We start from the raw sequence: 18350 nt of genomic DNA, 5'->3' as shown, positions 1-18350 counted from the left end.
GAGATTTTGGCCGAGTTTACTCCTTCAATATGTATTATTTCAAGCTGCTATAAAGAAAACGCTGAAAATATACATTACAATGTTTATTTTATTACATTTTGTTTACTTGCGGCAGTAAGTTTCTCCCGAATTTACCAGGAAGTTAGTATTCCATCGCGACATGCCGAGCTCCGTCTGTTCACTGAAGTCTGTCATGTCCGGGATCGTTGTAAAGCTCTGAGTCTCATGCACAACGCTATGTAAACCAAATATGGGCATTTCCTTTCTATCAGTAACCAATCGTGAATGTCCAAAGGGGGATTTAAAGCTAACGACGAAATCTCATATAGAGCTATTTAAATCTTTAACTGCCGTTTTCTCAAAATAATTTTTTTGCGTTTTTTTGTCATTCTCCAGTAGAAACATCTCAGCCTATGTAGCACCTATGTACACCAAACTTTCCAGTTATACACTTAGCAGTATTCTGAAGATCTGTTCAGAGGGATTTGTTAATAAATCATTCCTGGCCTGATTTATGTGACATTTTAATAAAAAAAATTTTCGAAAAATCGATATTTTAAGGCTATGGACAGTATATTTTGATTTCCTAGGTAATGAAAGCATATATCCTGAAATCCCTCTGAACATCTTTTGTCATCTTGTGTGTAATCAAAATGAAAAAATAATTTTGCGTCTGGCTTTATCATATTTTCAGATATATCTACTGAAAAAATATGTAAAATTGCACATATTTAATGAGATAATACCTAATTTGCATAATTAAACATAAAAATTTCAAAAACTTGCTGGCAGGCAAGCGTGTTATAACAGACTCACTTGCTGCAATAATATTTCCAGTCGCCGAACACTCTGCTCAGGCAGACAGTGCACTCGTTGCAGTAACTGTGCCCGCTCTCCCGCGCCCACACTTACTCACGGCCATTATATGTCCTACGGGACTCGCCCAGCCCTCCTTTGCTCGGTTAAACACCGCAGCGGGGTTGAGCGCAGGCATTCTGTCCACTGTGATCAGCGCGCTTCCCCCTAGGGCTCGCGCACATAAAATCGACTCAGGTCGATTGCGCTTCCAACATAGTAATGCCTAGTTCACACTACACAACTTTAAACGTCGGCAGATCGCTGTGCTGTTCAGACTACATGACTTGCTCTGGAGTCTTGAAGTCGTTGTGGTGTTCAGACTATGTGACACTACGTAAATCTTCTGCAACAGGGGCTTACACACTACAGGAGCTGACAACAAGTCTTGGCGCATTCCAATGGCAAATGGACGGCGGGACAAAATTGTTGGTATATATATATATATATATATATATATATATATATATATATAGTTGAGCACCGTCATTAGAACTCTATAACCGCAAAAAAACGTGTTATTAAAATATTTTTAAATTTCTATCTTTTCTATTATAGAGAATGTTTAAATACTAATTAAAAACAATTGTTGACAGTCTGTGTTATTATTGGTCTATACGTTTCCAACTGTAATTGATTCTTTCAATCATTTGAGATAGAAATAAAAGCTATGACTATGATATAGTGATGTGCCATCATTATGAGATTTATTAAACAAATGAAAAACATTTCCAATAATAAACATTAGCAATAAACATTTGCAATAATAAACAATATCATTACCGATAACTGATCGTGCAGTTTAATTACCCCTTGACTGGCCCCAAACATGTTTGATAAAAGAAACATATACAGTGTGTATATATGATGTGTATTACATTTTAGCTCAAAAACAATTGTAATAAAAGATAGGATCATAAGATGCTATATTGGGTTTTTACCACTTAATGAAGTTTTGTTTTGTAAATCGTGAGACATGATTTTTACCACTTTGCTTTGTAGAAATAATTTATTTAAAACGAATTTCGTTTTGTACAAATTGTATCTTAATTTTAATAAATGTTTCATCAACCAATTGCATGTAGGCCTATTTATAAAATAAAAAGGAAATAGGCAATATAATAACCGATGAGTTATGTCATTTGACTCACGTCATAACCGTCACACCAATTCTGAAACCGGCACACGCACACCCCATATATATATATATATATATATATATATATATATATTTTTTTTGTTTGTGCAATGATCTGTTTAGAACCCCGAAAGAAAAAAAAGAAAAAAAAAAAGAATATGGGTGAACGGATGGATAAGCACACGCGGGCAGCAGGGATTGTCTGTCAGATAGAGATTTGGAAGTGAGTAAAACATTATAATGAAAAAGCAGCTGCCTGTTGTGGTTTGGCAACGATGGTTACAAATACAAAGGGCTTTTGTAATATCATAACAAGATGATCATTGGCTGTTGCTCGTCGCGACACGTGACACCACAGGCTATCGAGTCGGCCGACAATTCCAGATATTTGGCATGCTAGATATTTTTCTGGCGTCGGCGACGCGTCGGCGATGTGTCAGCGAGGGGTTTTGATGCGTCGTTAAGTATTTCACACTCAAAGATTGGCGAGTGCGGATCACCCGCAGATTTGCACGCGATTACAGCCTGACCTGTCGGCGAGCTCGTTAACTTGCAAATCGGGCTTAAATCGGGCTTAAAATCATGTAGTGTGAACTAGGCATAAAAGTGCCCACTTCCCAGTGCCCACGAACGCTATGTCTCACAGATCACAGGCTCTCTGTAAAAACGGGACCTGTGCGCGCTCGCTCTGCTCAGGCAGGCAGCGCGTCCAAAGCAGTGAATGTGCCCGTTTCCCGCCCACATTTACTCGCAGACAGCATGAGTCCCACGAGACTTTCTCAGCCCTCCCTCACTCAGTTAAGCACTGTAGCAGGGTCGAGGACGAGCGTTCTGCCCGCTGTAATAAGCGCGCTCCCCGCCTCGAATGTCACAGGCGTAACGCCTATGTTATTGCGCCCCGAAGCACCTCTGTTGCAGAACAGAGCGTGCTTCGCATCCAACCCTTAGCCAGCCATGCAGAGGCATGGGCAGCGCTTCCAGGGGTTTCGGACTGGGTGCTAGACATTATAAACAGAGGCTTCTCGCTACAGTTTTGTCGACGCCCTCCCCGCTTCACAGCGCGCGTCGAAACTACGGTGACTTTAGGAGTAGCACACCTACTTCGCGCCGAAATATCAAAACTGACGAGCAAAGGGGCGATAGAGCATGTATCCCAAGCTCAAAGCGAAGGGGGGCTATACAGCAGATACTTTCTTGTCCCCAAAAAGGACGGTGGTATCAGACCCATACTGGATCTAAGACGGCTGAACAGAGCATTAGTGAAACGCAGTTTCAAAATGCTCACGACCAGCGAAATTCTCGCGCATGTTCGCCGAGAAGACTGGTTCATGTCGATAGATCTGAAGGACGCGTATTTTCAAATACAGATAGCGTCATATCACAGGCGATACTTGAGATACGCCTTCGAGGGTCAGACATACCAGTATACAGTCCTGCCCTTCGGCTTGTCCCTGGCACCTCGTACATTTACGAAATGCATGGACGCAGCGCTCGCTCCTCTCAGACTCAGAGGCATGCGAGTGCTGAACTATTTGGACGACTGGTTGATCCTAGCTCAATCACGATCTCAGCTCGTGGAGCACAGAACCATTTTACTCGATCACCTCGAGAATCTCGGTATCACGGTCAATTGGGCGAAGAGTTCACTGAACCCCAGTCAAACGATTTCGTTTCTGGGTATCGTTCTGGACTCGCAGTCTATGACGGCGCGGCTGTCGCCACAGCGCGTGCTGCACATTCAGCGCGCGGCGAGGTCTTTCCGCCGCGGCGTTTTCACCCCGCTCAGGAAGTTTCAAAGGATGCTGGGTCTCATGACCTCAGCATCATCAGTTCTCCAGCTGGGCTTGCTCCGCATGCGCCCACTGCAGTTCTGGTTGAAAGCGCGAGTACCGCGCGGAGCGTGGGTGTCCGGCCGGTTACGCCTCAAGGTCAATCAAAGCTGTGTGACAGCCCTGATACCTTGGTTGGCGGACGGCTGGTACCAATCAGGTGTAAGCCTGGGGACTTCCTCGAGAGTGAGGATGGTGTCGACAGACGCATCCACCTCGGGATGGGGAGCGCTGCTCGAGGGCAGACCGTTCTTCGGCCTGTGGTCGGAACGAGAAAAGCTCCAACACATCAACTGCCTGGAAATGCTGGCAGTGCACAACGCGCTGACGCGTTTTTGTCCCCATATCAAGGACCAACACGTCGTAGTCCGTTTGGACAACACGGCCGTGGTGTCCCATATAAATCGCCAGGGCGGTCTGAAATCCACATCCCTGTACAGGCTGGCGAAACGCCTCCTAATATGGGCTCAGCACAATTTGCGCTCGCTGAGGGCAGTGCATGTGCCTGGGCTCCAGAATGTGGGCCCAGACAGACTGTCCAGGAACAACATTCCCCTGGGCGAATGGTCTCTACACCCACAAACAGTCCGGCTGTTGTGGGAGAGATTCGGCAGAGCGGAGGTGGACCTATTCGCGTCCCGCGAAAACGCTCATTGCCCCGTGTTCTTTTCCAAGAACGACAGCGCGCTGTCCTAGATGTGGCCGCGCTGCCCGCTATACGCTTTCCCCCCCGTCTCCCTCCTGCCACAGGTGTTAGAGCGGGTCAGGGAAACAGAATGCCCAGTGCTGCTTGTAGCACCGTTCTGGAGGAACCAAGCATGGTTTCCAGTCCTGATGCAGCTAGCAGACTTCGCTCCATGGCCAGTGCCATTGAGGAGAGATCTCCTCTCGCAGGCCGGGGGCTCGATTTGGCACCCACACCCGGAGCTGTGGTCCCTTCATGCGTGGGCGCTCAGCGGATATCCGTTGACCTCGCAGAGGGAGTGATAAATACCATCACTCAGGCCAGAGCGCCGTCGACTCGGCGGCTTTATGCCTCAAAGTGGTCGGTTTTCTCCGGCTGGTGTACAGCTCAGAGCCTATCACCTCTCGATTGTGAGGTGACGGAGGTTCTCTCCTTCCTACAGGAGCTGTTGGATAAGGGCAGATCCCCTTCCACGCTCAAAGTTTACGTGGCGGCTATTACAGCGTTCTCCGGAACAACGCTGGGTCAGTCACTAGGAAGGAACGATTTAGTCATCCGCTTCCTCAGGGGAGCTAGGAGGCTGAATTCACCCAGACCTCCTTCAGTTCCTATGTGGGACCTTTCTACAGTCTTGGCGGCCGTGAAAGGTGCCCCTTTCGAGCCTATCCAATCTATTAGCCTCAAACATTTGTCTTTCAAAACAGTGTTTTTGATGGCTCTCGCTTCGGTGAAGTGCATAGGCGACCTGCACGCGCTCTCCGTGAGCCCAGCGTGCTTAGAGTTTGGACCTAATGACTCTAAGGTCATACTCAAACCTAAGCATGGCTATGTGCCAAAGTCCCTCAACACGCCGTTTCGGGCTCAGGTTATCTCCCTGTCTGCCCTGCCGGGGTCAAGTGAGGAAGGGGACTTAAGTTTTCTTTGCCCTGTTAGGGCTTTAAGAGCTTACGTGTCTCGCTCCACTGTCTTCAGACAGACTGAGCAGCTCTTTGTCTCGTTCAGTGGACGTTCCAAGGGAATGGCTGTTTCGAAACAGAGCTTATCCAGATGGATAGTTGACGCCATAGCGCTGGCTTATACTGTCAAGGGCATTCAGTGCCCGTTGGGAGTCAGAGCGCACTCCACGAGGGGCGTTGCCTCCTCGTGGGCTTGGTCCAGCGGGATTTCCTTACAGGATATATGTACGGCGGCAGGCTGGGCCTCGCCGTCTACATTTATCAGGTTTTACAACCTAGAAGTTCCCGCCTTGCAGGCTAAGCTACTATCGGTGTAGTCGATTCAGCTGTCTAACTAGAACACTGAAATCGCATGCGCAACGCGCTACCGACTGTCTTATGGGCAGAATTGTGTAAGACCCACATTTCCCACATTCAGTTCAGGTTCCCCACCCTGTCTATGTGATGTCATATTCGCGTCTGCTGGCGCGACCATATAAGGACGGAGGGAATCCCCTCTTGTCTCTAGACTCTCTCTGTGAGGTCATGTTTACGTCTGCGGACGTTACAGTTTAGGGAATTAAGGTCCCCCATCCCTTATTCCCGGATTCTTTGTGAGTCTATCTGGTGATTATGCACTGTACATCTGGCTTAGCTTCCAGTGATCGGTGTTTTTTATCCCAGCACGCACGGCGTTTTACAAGGGGTTCCCGTAGCGTTTTGATAAAAACGCAGTACGAGAGGACTCTCGTAAGAGAACGTACTCGGTTACTAACGTAACCTCGGTTCTCTCTAGAAGAGGGAACGAGTACTGCGTTCTCTGCCGTGCGTACGGTTCACTCTGGTTCGCTTCGGCGATGAAAATCAAGTGAATCAGCCTTTTCGAGCTCCTTTTATAGAGGTTAGCCACACCCGTCTCGGCGGGAAATGGCAAGGAGGGCGCGAAGCGCCCTCATTGGCCTGACGTCACCTCAGGCCTCGCTCGATAGGCTTATGCAGTTGCCGCAGAGCAGCCAATGAGCGAGCAAGCCGTCTCGCCATAGCTGACTACTGCTGCAACGCGCTTTACATGTATGAAAATTAAGGATAATTTTTTGCTTCAGTATTTCGTGAAAAGAGACTTTTCCCGTAGCGTTTTGATAAAAACGCAGTACTCGTTCCCTCTTCTAGAGAGAACCGAGGTTACGTTAGTAACCGAGTACGTTTCAAACCACTGCTATTTATCCATAGGCATCTTGCAATGTTTACTGATGACTTCGACGTCACACGCTCCTGGCCCGCCTATATCAGATAACCCGATGTGATTGGTGCAGCTCAGATCGAGGGGCATATTTAATGAGCTCCATGGCTCGACACCAGAGTAACTCGCTGAGCAAATTTAACTTGTGCTCTCGCGAGAACTCTGGTTTACCAGGGTATTTCAAAGCAGCTTTACAGAGATAAACGTATAATTTAAGGTAACAGAGATTGTTTTGGCTTTATAGCGGTTATTTAATAATGGTTCTCTCTACACAGACTTTAAACGCGAACCTGTGATAAACGCTGATGGGGTTCACATGCGCATTAAGAATTGGTTCTATAGTTATGTGCGTTTGAATATATGTGCGCAGGTTTGTAATTCCCTACAAACCAAGCCTAAACAAAGTACTGGTCTTTCCTTATAAATTTTGATACAGAATTTTATTTTATTTTGTCACTTCGGTGTAGGTACGCGAAACGTATTTTCCCGACAACGCTTTATCTGTAGAGTGGTAAAGGGATCCTCCATAGGGAGAGACTAGTTGGCACTTCAGCACTGTGTTGACATCGGGTCCAGGCGAATGTCCTTCATCAGATCTGGATACAGCCTAGTGTTGTCAACAAAAAAAAATCGATATTTCGATAAATATCGATACTGAAATATCTGAACGGTACCAATACTAATTTCCCGAAGTATCGATACTAGCCGAGCTGTCACTTTCACTTCTCTCCAAAGGCGCGTTGACAAACACCACACGCGCACTCGTCTCATTCGCTCTGGTTAAATAGCAAAAGTGAAGTAGGCCTAAATGGGGCCGATCACTCCTAACGCGTTTTTTGCAGTGAGAGGCGCCTATTTTCAATTGGTTTCCAGCGAGCGTTCTGCGCGCTGTTTATGCGCCTGCTGCGCATAAACGCGGGCCTTCCATTTTAGTGATGAAAGCTTTTGCTTGAACGCCCGGAGAGTGCGATGATGGAGGATAAACTTGTGGTGCTCTCGCGGGTTACCAGGAGCTTAACGACTTCATGAACCGTAACTAAACCGTAACAGAAAGTAAATGAAGTTAATAAAAGGCTGATTTGACGTGTACTTGACTGACAGGACAGCTGTTTCAGTGGTTGCCTAGCAACATAAAAAACGCAGCGCACTGCTCGTTTCTTTGTGATGAGTGCTGTGCACTTCACGTTTTCGAACCTGAAAAACGCGTTAGGTGTGATCGGGGCCTAATACAGCAAAGCACCTGAAAGACCGACACCCGGATCTATATAAATAATTTTGAGAGGTTGGTAACTCTTCTCATTTTAACATTTCTGAAACATTAACCAAGATGGCCTAGTATTGTTGTTGATATGAGTGTGTGTTGTCTCGTTTTTTCAACGTAATTCTTAAAGTTAATATAATCTGACTGAGGAATCTTAGACAAGTAAATATTTTAACTGTGGTCAAATGTAAATTAACTTGTGCTTATTTAATTTTATTCAAAAAATTATGATAATGATTTGCCTTCATTAGCGATTATCATCAATTTGATTACACAGATACTAATTAAACTAAACTGAGCTAGACAATGACATCTCTGAATTCAATAATGAAATGCCTTAAACTGAAAATTGAATGTTTAATCACATTACTGACACTCTATCCACCTAATTTGATACTGTTAAGTGATTTGACACAATCTGTATTGTTAAAAGCACTATTTAAATAAAGGTGACTTGACTTGATGTCGATCCAGTGAGCATTGTTTTCGCGTGTGATGCACGCACATTTGCGTTTAAATCTGTTCATCAAATAACGTTAATGTATTAACCAGCATTTATGCTTTTGAACAAGTGCACTACCTCAGGACATTTTTGTTCATGTAAAATATACCTCATTGTCATGTTCTAGACTTGTTATATTTAGCTTTAAGTAAAAAAAAAAATACCCCCTTAATATTGTGGCAGTTTTTTTCTCCGTGGCATCGAAAATGGTATCGAATATCGATATTTTTCAAGGTATCGTATCGAAGTTAGAAATTCTAGTATCGTGACAACACTAATACAGCCTGGATCCGGCAGGCTGCGGAAAAACCTCGGGATAAACAAAGACACTAAAATTAGCGTAGATGCCATTCTTCTTATGATGTAACGAGTACATCAGGATTTATGGGAAGTGTTCCCGGTTCCGGCTGACCTAATCTATGCAGCCTAATATTGAATTATATAAGTCTATAATGTATTATGTGAATGATAGGTCAAAGAGATGTGTCTTTAATCTAGCTTTGAACTGACAGAGTGTGTCTGCTTCCCGGACAATGGTAGGAAGACTGTTCCAAAGTTTTGGTGCTAAATAGGAAAAGGATCTACCGCCAGCAGTCGATTTTGATATTCTAGGTATTATTAACTGGACGGAATTTTGAGATCGCAATAGACGTGAAGGACTATAATGCGTTAAGAGCTCGCTCAAGTACTGCGGAGCTAAACCATTTAGTGCTTTGTAAGTAATCAGCAATATTTTAAAATTGATACGATGTTTAATAGGGAGCCAATGCAGTGTTGACAGACCTGGGCTAATATGGTCATACTTCCTGGTTCTGGTAAGAACTCAAAGCTGCTGTGTTTTGGACCAGCTGTAGTTTGTTTATTAAGCGTGCAGGGCAACCACCCAGTAGAGCATTACAATAATCTAGCCTTGAGGTCATGAACGCATTAACTAATTGTTCCGCATTTGTCAATGACAGCATATGGCGTAATTTAGATATATTTTTAAGATGGAAAAATGCAGTTTTACAGATACTAGACACGTGACTTTCAAATGAAAGATTGGTATCAAAGAGCAAGAATATGAAGAATATCAAAGAGAAGAATATGTTCAGCCCCCTCTCTCCAAAGCTTCGAATATTCGATGTTCATTACTACCAAAGCTTCGAAGCTCAAAAAATGGTATTCGGACCAGGCCTAGAATTTTTAATCATTAGAGTAGGCTAATCACATCAAGGAAAGAAAGGAACAGTTTTGAACACTGATCTGACCTTTTTATGCATTCATTAATTTGTAACGGAATGCTATATTCTGCCTGGATAAAGAAACGTCATCTACAGCTCAACCTTGCAAAGATGGAGTTCCATGTAATTCCTGCAAACCCATCAGCTGACCACAACATCACTGTACAAATGGAGTTTACAACATTAAGCAAGGACAGCAAGGAATCTAGGGATCGTGTTTGCCGCTAACTTTTTTTACACCCATATTTCAAAAACGGTCCAGTCATGCAGGTTCCTGCTTTACAATATCAGGAGAATCAAACCCTTCCAGTCAGAGTATGCGGCACAACTTCTTGTATAAGCTCTTGTCATTTCAAGACTGGGCTACTGCAATGCTCTAGGCATTTCAGACAGTGAAATTAAGCCTCTGCAGATGATCCAGAACACGGCAGCACTTCTGGTCTTCAATCAACCGCCTGGTCTCACTTGCTCCCATTTGTGGACAGAATCAAATTTAAGGTTTTGAAGTCGACTTTCAGGATTGCCACAGGAACGACGCCTTGTTGTCCCTCTCCAAAGCTTTCACCCTTTTTTGTCTCTTTATTTCTAACATTCGCTTCATCCTTTAAGAAAATAATACACAAATATAATTCAAACTAAGTACTGAATATAAACTAGGTTAAATGTCAATGTATACACATTTAATTTACGGTTATATAAATTAAATAAATGCAGCCTGTAAATGGCAGCCTTGAGCACCCGGTAATTACATAAACATTTAATAAACTATACTTAAACCCAGATACTGAAATAATAGCCTTTTACAGATAATCCAGTATGCTGAATTACGTACTTTTTAATTTAATTACTATTTCTTCCTTTAGAGACCAAGGCACTTCTCCACTGTCGGTCTGAACAGTTCTAAGAACGCTAAGGAAAGGTTCCAGTTATATTTCCACTTCAGCCTTGTACAGCACGGCATGGCACGATTACAACCAGTTCTTGGACTGGAATTCTCAGCATTGTTAGCTAACCTTGCTGAACCGTGCTGCTAGAACACGTGAAGTGACGTCGCATCTCAGAATTGGTCACTTGTCTGCTGCCTGACTAGCAGTTTCTCTATAGCTGTCTAAGAGTGCTATTTGAGAGACGTAAACACAAATGAATAATAAATTAAAAGAAATATCTGATCATGCCCCAAAACACGGTTTCTATTTACATCTCATCTGTAAACTCTTGCGTTACCAAGGCAAAAACGGACACATTTGTATTGCATTCCAAAGAGCTCCGTTATCAGCCCCACAGTGGAAAATGAAACCATATCCGTACCGGAATGGAACAGTTAAGCAAAGACAACGATTTGGCCTGACAGTGGAAAAGCGAATTAAAGTGTAATTGTCAGTACTTTTTGCAACAAAATAATAGCTCCAACGAAAGCCACAGCAGAACTGCAGCACACAGCAGTGTTGGTGAATGAATCTGCGGCTTTGAACAAATCGTGAGAGTCAATGATTCATTCATAATTACAGCCACTTGCTTCGTTACTGAATGAATGAATGACTCGATGACTCACTCATTACTGACACCTACTGGCGGTTTTAATTTTAAATTTAAAAGCATCACGTTTTTACCATCATTGCATATTTCTCTATTGAATTGTTATTTATTTAAAGCATTATTCATTTTATAAAGGTATTTGTAAAGGTAAAAAAATGCACTGGAAAAATTAATTTAAGGAGGCAAAAATTGTCCCTTACTGAAAAAGGTGTGACTGCAGAGAGGGAGTACACAGAAGGATGTTTAAAGGGGAACAAGGCAACTCTAGCCATTTCTTCGCTGATTTTCACTTTTGTTGTCGCGTGTTTTCTCAACGAGCTCCCCCTACAGCTTTGGGCCGTATATTTCACAACACTATAGTAAAAAAAAAATCTCACTTGCGGCACCCTCCTCCCCCTTTCTACCGCTGCTCATGTGCATTTGTTATTATGGGAGCCGGCCAACTTTATCGTGTGGAGCTATGTCTACCGAGGTGGGTAATACATCATACACAGTATCATATGGCGTGTGTGTTTATGTTGAATTGCCGTAAAGAAGTTTGTGTTTCTCGCTCGTTCTCGCTTCTCACGAGATTTCCTATTTCCAACTTACCAGGACGTTAGTCCACATGTTGCATGGTTGGTTTTCCGCCAGGGAACGCTGGGGGGTGCGGTGAAAGTCACCATTCTCACCAGAACAGGTTATTTAACCATCCAAATGATTTCTAAACGGATTTATTAAGTTGAAATTAGGGTTGTAACGGTATACCGGTGTGGCGATTTATCACGATATTGGCATGTACGATTATCATATCGTAAACATTTGCTAATCCACGGTTTTGTAAAAAAAATTAAATCAGATCTCATCTGCGCATATGCAACTTCTTTTCACGTGACTGCTTACTCCAACCACACATGTGCAGCAAAGAAAATGTCTGAGACAGAGGCTGCGAATTCTAATCTCTATCCCCAGCCGAAAACAAAGTTAAAATCTGCAGTGTGGGAATACTTTGGTTATCTGAAAAACGAACGCGGGATTTTCCTTGAAGATGGATATCCAGTTGTGTCCAGAAATATGGACGAAGAGTGGCTGCAAAAGGAGGAAATATGTCGAACATGTTCTCCCATATTCACGAACACTATCCCTCCCTGCAGATAAATTTATAAACGGTAAATTTACCATTTATAACTTAAGGCCATATTATTTCCGTGTTGCTGAGGAAATTTACTATATAACACGTCACGTAAAATGCTCGATTTGATAGATAGATGAATAAATCTAAAATATAGCTGCGCAATTAATCAAATCGCTATATGAGTGTGTCTATTAATATACAGCGGAAAAAAACTGCTATACTGTAAAACTATATTCTGCTTGTTCTGCGTGTCTGTGTGAATGAGCAGCGCCATTTCGCCTAGTACATACTCAAGTATGTGTGACGCTCATGGTGTTCAAAGCGTCTGCCGTCTCATTCACTATATGAGGACGTGAACACATGAACATATCCAGAGCTGCTCTGCTTTTATTTAAAAGAATCATCATCAAATACACTCTGACTGAAACTCATAGGTGTTTCGTACAACCTGTCAAAATAAAAGTTTGATTTAGCTTAAAGAAATATGTTACTATTGTACAATATAATATAGCTAACTTAAAGTTATAACAACAACAATAATAATAAAGTTTATTTAAACATTAAGAAATAGCCTATAGTGTTTTGTCTGTTTTAATTTAGTAAACAGTGTTGTGCAGAGTATGCAGACACACAAAAGTTGTTACATTTCATCTGATTGCATTTTCAATAATATATTTGTATTAAATCATAGAATCCAGACAAATTATATCAGACAAGTTACCCAGAATTTCTGAGGAAATAAAATACATTTCATAAGACTCTACTATCTTATAATTATCTTAAATAATAATTAATAAAATTAAGAATAAAAATAAGTTAAGGTTTTATGAATTCAATTGATTAGACATGTTTGTTCAAATGGGAATTAATTTTTTCTTTCTTTCTTATTTTTTCAAAAGGTAGACTCATACAAAAATGTGTTGTTTTTTTTGTTTTGTTTTTTAGTTTGTTTTAATAAACCTTCAACCAAAAAAAAACTATCTGTTTTCATTCATTTAAGGGCCATTGTAGCAGATGATTAAAATAATAATAATGATTGTTTAATACCGTATATCATGAAACCATGATATTTTCTGAGACGATTATCATACCGTGAAAATCTCATACCGTTACAACCCTAGTTGAAATAGTTGTCAAGTTCCCCTTTAAAAGCCTTAAGGCGGCCGCATACCGGACGCGCAGCTCAGTGCCGCGCCGCACAGCGCCACGTCTTTTAAGTTCGAACACATTATTCTCTATGAGAGTACACACACCGGCGGCACCTTTCGGCGTCTGTCCGCGGCGGCTCAGGACCGTGTTCAAAATCCTGCTGCGCCACAGAGCGCCATTTACGTAGTTTTATATTAAATTTATATTTATGTGTCTCAAATCGTAGTTAATGTATATACGGACTTCACCCTGTGCTGCAATATACATTTAATTTTATATTTATTTACAGAAATCAGAAAATTGCTGATGTTATCGGATTTTCAGATGAGAGTTGTCCTAGACGTGGCGCGGCGCTGAGCTGCGCGTCCGGTGTGCGGCCGCCTTTAGGGTGCACGCCACTCGAAAAAGTTTGAGAACCACTGATCTATATGATATCCATTTAAACAACATAGACTAAACAATATATAGACTGAAATCGCGAAATGGCTTTAAACAATATTAAATTGTGAGCGAGACTTCTCAGCAATGAACAGGGTATTAAGTGATTTTAAACCATAATTCAAGAAAGCACAATTTGAAAATTGTCAGTTAATTTTCTCTTGTGCTATCTTCCAAAATGGTTATGCAAGTTTGTTTCTATTTCAGATCAAAACTGACATGCGAAATAAACTTCAAAGAGAGCACCTTGCTGCATGTTTAAGGATTAGTAAACGGACCTGCCCCTGAAGCCTATCCATACAGGCAGGCCTTAGAAAGTGTTTTTTGTTTTTGTTTTGTTTTTAATCAGAGAAAAATTCATTGCTCAGACAGAAACTGTCAACTTTGTAAAGTTGAAAAAACTCAGTTTTGGGAATCTGAAGATTTCATTATGAAAATATTTGTTCATGCTTGTAGTATAATTTTATGAATATGAATTTATGCATAATGTGAATTTCTAATGTGATTATTTCTAAATTATTAGTTAATGATATTGAGTATTTTCTGTAATAAATAGTTTGACTAGTTTATTCTGAACACGCTCAATAAGCGCCACGCCACAAAATAAAAGTCACAACAATAAGCGCGGCTTATGTCACTTAGGAAAATGTTCCTAAGAGAACCACCCTGGTGGCTAGTTCCTAGAAGTAAGTTTCTAGAACTACCCGGTGTGAAAGCCCCTATTGTGTGAAACCGCAAGGTCCTTAAAGTGTCCCTAAACGTATCAAGAACATTTTCAGCATTTCACTTAGCCACATGAAATGATAATGTACAGTACCATTTGTGAATTCTGCGGGTAAGTGACCCTTTCGGAGCTGCTGCCAGTCATCTTCTCCTTTAGGAACTTCAATGTTACAGGCCAACTCCAGGATGGAAACACCCAAACTAGAAGAGAAGAGAAGAGAAGAGAAGAGAAGAGAAGAGAAGAGAAGAGAAGAGAAGAGAAGAGAAGAGAAGAGAAGAGAAGAGAAGAGAAGAGAAGAGAAGAGAAGAGACAAATCTTTATACAATAATTTACAATTTATACAAATCACAAAATAACTAATTTGGTTCTTACCGTTGGCATTTAAATATAAACAAGATAACATTCACTAACCTAAAGATGTCTGCAGCAGTCCCATACTCTCCTCTCAATAGCTCAGGGGCCATATATCTGGGGTCTCCTTCCTGTAAATCATCATCCATCTTCATTTCTCTCTTTTCCTCTATCACTTGTTTTTGGACATCTCTAGGAAGCTTGATCAACAAGCCAAAGTCTCCAAGTTTGAGCCGTCCAGACTTTGTAATGAAAATATTTGCTGGTTTGATGTCCATATGGGCAAACCCATGAGCGTGCAAGTGGTCGAGCGCTGAAAGCATGTCACACAGGTATGTCCAGGCACTTGTCTCACCTGGTACAACACAAAACACACACACACTCGTCTTGAGTAACTTATATTTGCAATGCAATGCAATGCAAAAAAAAAGCAATGTTTTAATATAAACCAGTCTTTTGTTGCGGTCATTGGTGAGGGAGTTTTTGCTTGTGTAGTTTGCTGTATACCAGTGTGAAATGACGTTTTCTCAGCGTATAGCTGTAGGCTGGTACAGCAGAGTTCAGTCTGGATGTAGAGGTGACCAGCCTCCTCCCAAGCCGCAATGAAGCCCAGCACGTAAGGGTGTGGCAGTAGTCTCTCATGATTCCAAGCCTCAGTAATGCTTTTTGCTCGTTCAACCTCACCACGGAACCGCTGCACTGAACGCTTCACAGCGTACTGGCAACCATCCAAAAGACTCACCACCTGACAGACAAAAATTAATGAATGAATGCATTTATATAGCACTTTTAGATACAACTGTTCCATCAAAGTGCTTTACAAGGGGGTCAGAGGTCTCTCCTCAACCACCACCAGTGTGCAGCATCCACACACCAGCTATAGGTGGAGAAGAGAATAAAGCCAATTCAATGGGAGGGGATTATTAGGAGACCATGATAGATAAGGGCCAATGAGGAAATTCGGCTAGGACACCAGGGTTACACCCCTAATCTTTACGAGAAGTGCCATGGGATGTTTTATGACGACAGAGAGGACAGTCATCTGAAGAACATCTGAAAAAACACAGTATCATTAGCGTATTCATTGATGATCTTGAAACATCACCATTATCTGAAATGTATCATGTATAAATATGTATCAGTTTCAGAGTACATTCTTTACTTCAGCGAATCAAGTCTAGTATTTTGAAAAATATTTGAGACATTGGGCAGAAAAAGATGGTGGCTGATATTACTTCTCACTGGAAATAGAAGTATACATCCTGCAGAAATAGTATGAATAGGAATGATGGTAGTATGCTATTCCACATAAACCCTTAGAAGGCATTTAGCATGTCTCACCTTGAAAACCTCACCAAAGGAACCTCGGCCAATCAGGCCCAGGTTGATAAAGCACTGGCTGAAAAAAGACTGTAGTCGAGACGGGTCGTACACAGAGCGAGAAGGGGGCGACTCAATAAGGGAGTGTGACAGGGGCGTCCACGGAGTGGGGTGATGGAGAAACACTCGGCTGAGGGGGGGGCATCCTTTTGATGGTGGGCGTGGTGGTAAAGAATGAGATAATGGCCGCGGAGGGGACAGGGAGGAAGATGATGAGGAAGAGAAGGGAGGTCTCCGTTTCTTTAGGGAAAAGGACTGCTGGGCATGAAAGAAGTGGGTAGGCAGAGGGAGAGGGGTGCTGACCACTGATGTCTGATAAGAAGACGACATAGGAAATGTATAATCAGTTCTTCTAATGTAAATGTAGGCTTGACAAATTTTCCGAAGATTACTTCAAATTATAGAATTGTGAATGCTGACTGCTCATCCAGATGCTCCACATCAATATGCACTAACCTATAACAGAACAGGAGATGGGGTGTTTAATATTATGACTGAAATATAATTTATGACATAAAATACACAAATGAAGAAAACAATACCAAAACAAATATATATTCAACCATCAATTACTAAGTTGACAATACTACAAGGTACCATTACAAAAAATTGTGGCAGTAAAACAGTACTTTGATGGTATCAGATGGTACTGTGATACCATAGCACTGAATAATTACCATTACCAAAACATGGTAAAACCATGGTACTTTTGTTAGCGACAAATTATTTGAAGATAATTTCAAATGATCAAGTCTGGATGATTACCATAACGGTAACGTTAACCACATTGGTTACTTTTTAATAGTCCACGGAACACCAGCACAGTATGCAGGCCTACATCACAGAATACCAAGTGTTACCAGGGTAAATCTACATGGTATTACCAACGCATTTATATATAAATAAAACAGTACTTTGTGGCACAAATTAAAGTATAAATTGTGTACCGTGAATGATCATTTAGGAGAATATTTCAAATAATATTACATTATGTGCTACAGTACATCGACAGATAATACAAATTGGCATTATCCGATTAGCTGCTACGTGTGTTCAAAAAAAAAAAAAAAGTTCTTATCGGAACTGAAGCAGTTGTGATGATATAAAATGAACTTTTCAGAAAGTAAACATAAAAAAGATTTGCACTCCTTCAAAGGGATCTTCCGTCACAAATATTTATTATGTTTCAGAAACGTTACATACCTACATTTTGTGTTGCTCTTGGTTGGTATTCAAATATCCATTTCTTTTAATCAATCAAGTATATTATTATTAATCATATCTCGCGCCATACGCGTTCAAATACTTCAGGAGCGGGCGATGACGTGAACCGTGTGCGTTCTCGGTGCATTGTGGGATAGTGGAGAGTTCTTCTTCTTCTTCTTCTTCTTCTTCTTCTTCTTCTTTCTCGCTCTCTCTCCCATAGACATGTACATGCATGTCTATGCTCTCTCCACCGGATGTGCCAATACCATGGCCAATCCGATTGTTAAGTCTGACGTCACGCGTGACGTTTAGCCTTTCCCGGGTTCAAGCGCTCCTCTCGTCCAGAAATAACAATGGTGGAACCTGTAAATTTATTTACGATCACGTCCTTCTTAGTGAGGCACCCTTGGCGGTCAAAAAGGGTTTAAATTCCTTTAACACCACCAGAGTGGTTCGTGTAGCTCATCACTCAGGTGGCATAATTAAGGGTAGAGTCCAGGCATCAATGAAAAAGAAGATTTACGAGGTTGAAGTGAGTTTGCTCGGGACACGGGACACAGCACTGCGGCATTGTAAAAACACTCAATAATAACCAAAACACTAGCGAAAGCGGTAGGTAGGTAGAGACATAGACAGTATAAGAAAGGTTAGAGAGGACCTGGACTTTGGACCCGGAAAGAGTATTATCGGAGAGTGGTTACGTCACGACTTAACAACCGAATACGCATAGTGACATGTTTTTTTATTTTTTCATTTTTTTTTATGCTTCAACAACACAAACAAA

General features: G+C 41.8%; 1 protein-coding gene across 7 annotated transcripts in view; it reads right to left on the bottom strand.

Moving 5' to 3' along the window:
• The window catches only part of pkmyt1 (protein kinase, membrane associated tyrosine/threonine 1), a 115565-nt gene extending 97853 nt beyond the window's left edge, over positions 1–17712 (bottom strand). For 6 of the 7 annotated variants that reach the window (XM_082152759.1, XM_082152761.1, XM_082152762.1 and 3 more), the window contains exons 1-5: positions 17564–17712; positions 16322–16816; positions 15488–15725; positions 15041–15335; positions 14723–14829 (exon numbers count right to left, since the gene is read on the bottom strand). In XM_082152759.1, the coding sequence (XP_082008885.1) occupies positions 14723–14829; positions 15041–15335; positions 15488–15725; positions 16322–16690 (1009 nt within the window). In that variant the 5' untranslated portion in view covers positions 16691–16816; positions 17564–17712. The remainder of the gene's footprint in view (positions 1–14722; positions 14830–15040; positions 15336–15487; positions 15726–16321; positions 16817–17563) is intronic. The other variant, XM_082152760.1, reaches the window with a different exon arrangement.
• Positions 17713–18350: the final 638 nt, after the last annotated feature.

Source organism: Leuciscus leuciscus, assembly GCF_965113295.1.
Source record: "Leuciscus leuciscus genome assembly, chromosome: 21".
In the NCBI taxonomy this organism is placed as follows: Eukaryota; Metazoa; Chordata; class Actinopteri; order Cypriniformes; family Leuciscidae; genus Leuciscus; species Leuciscus leuciscus.
The sequence above is the reverse complement of the archived record's forward strand: the minus strand, read 5'-3'. Positions and strand labels throughout refer to the sequence as shown.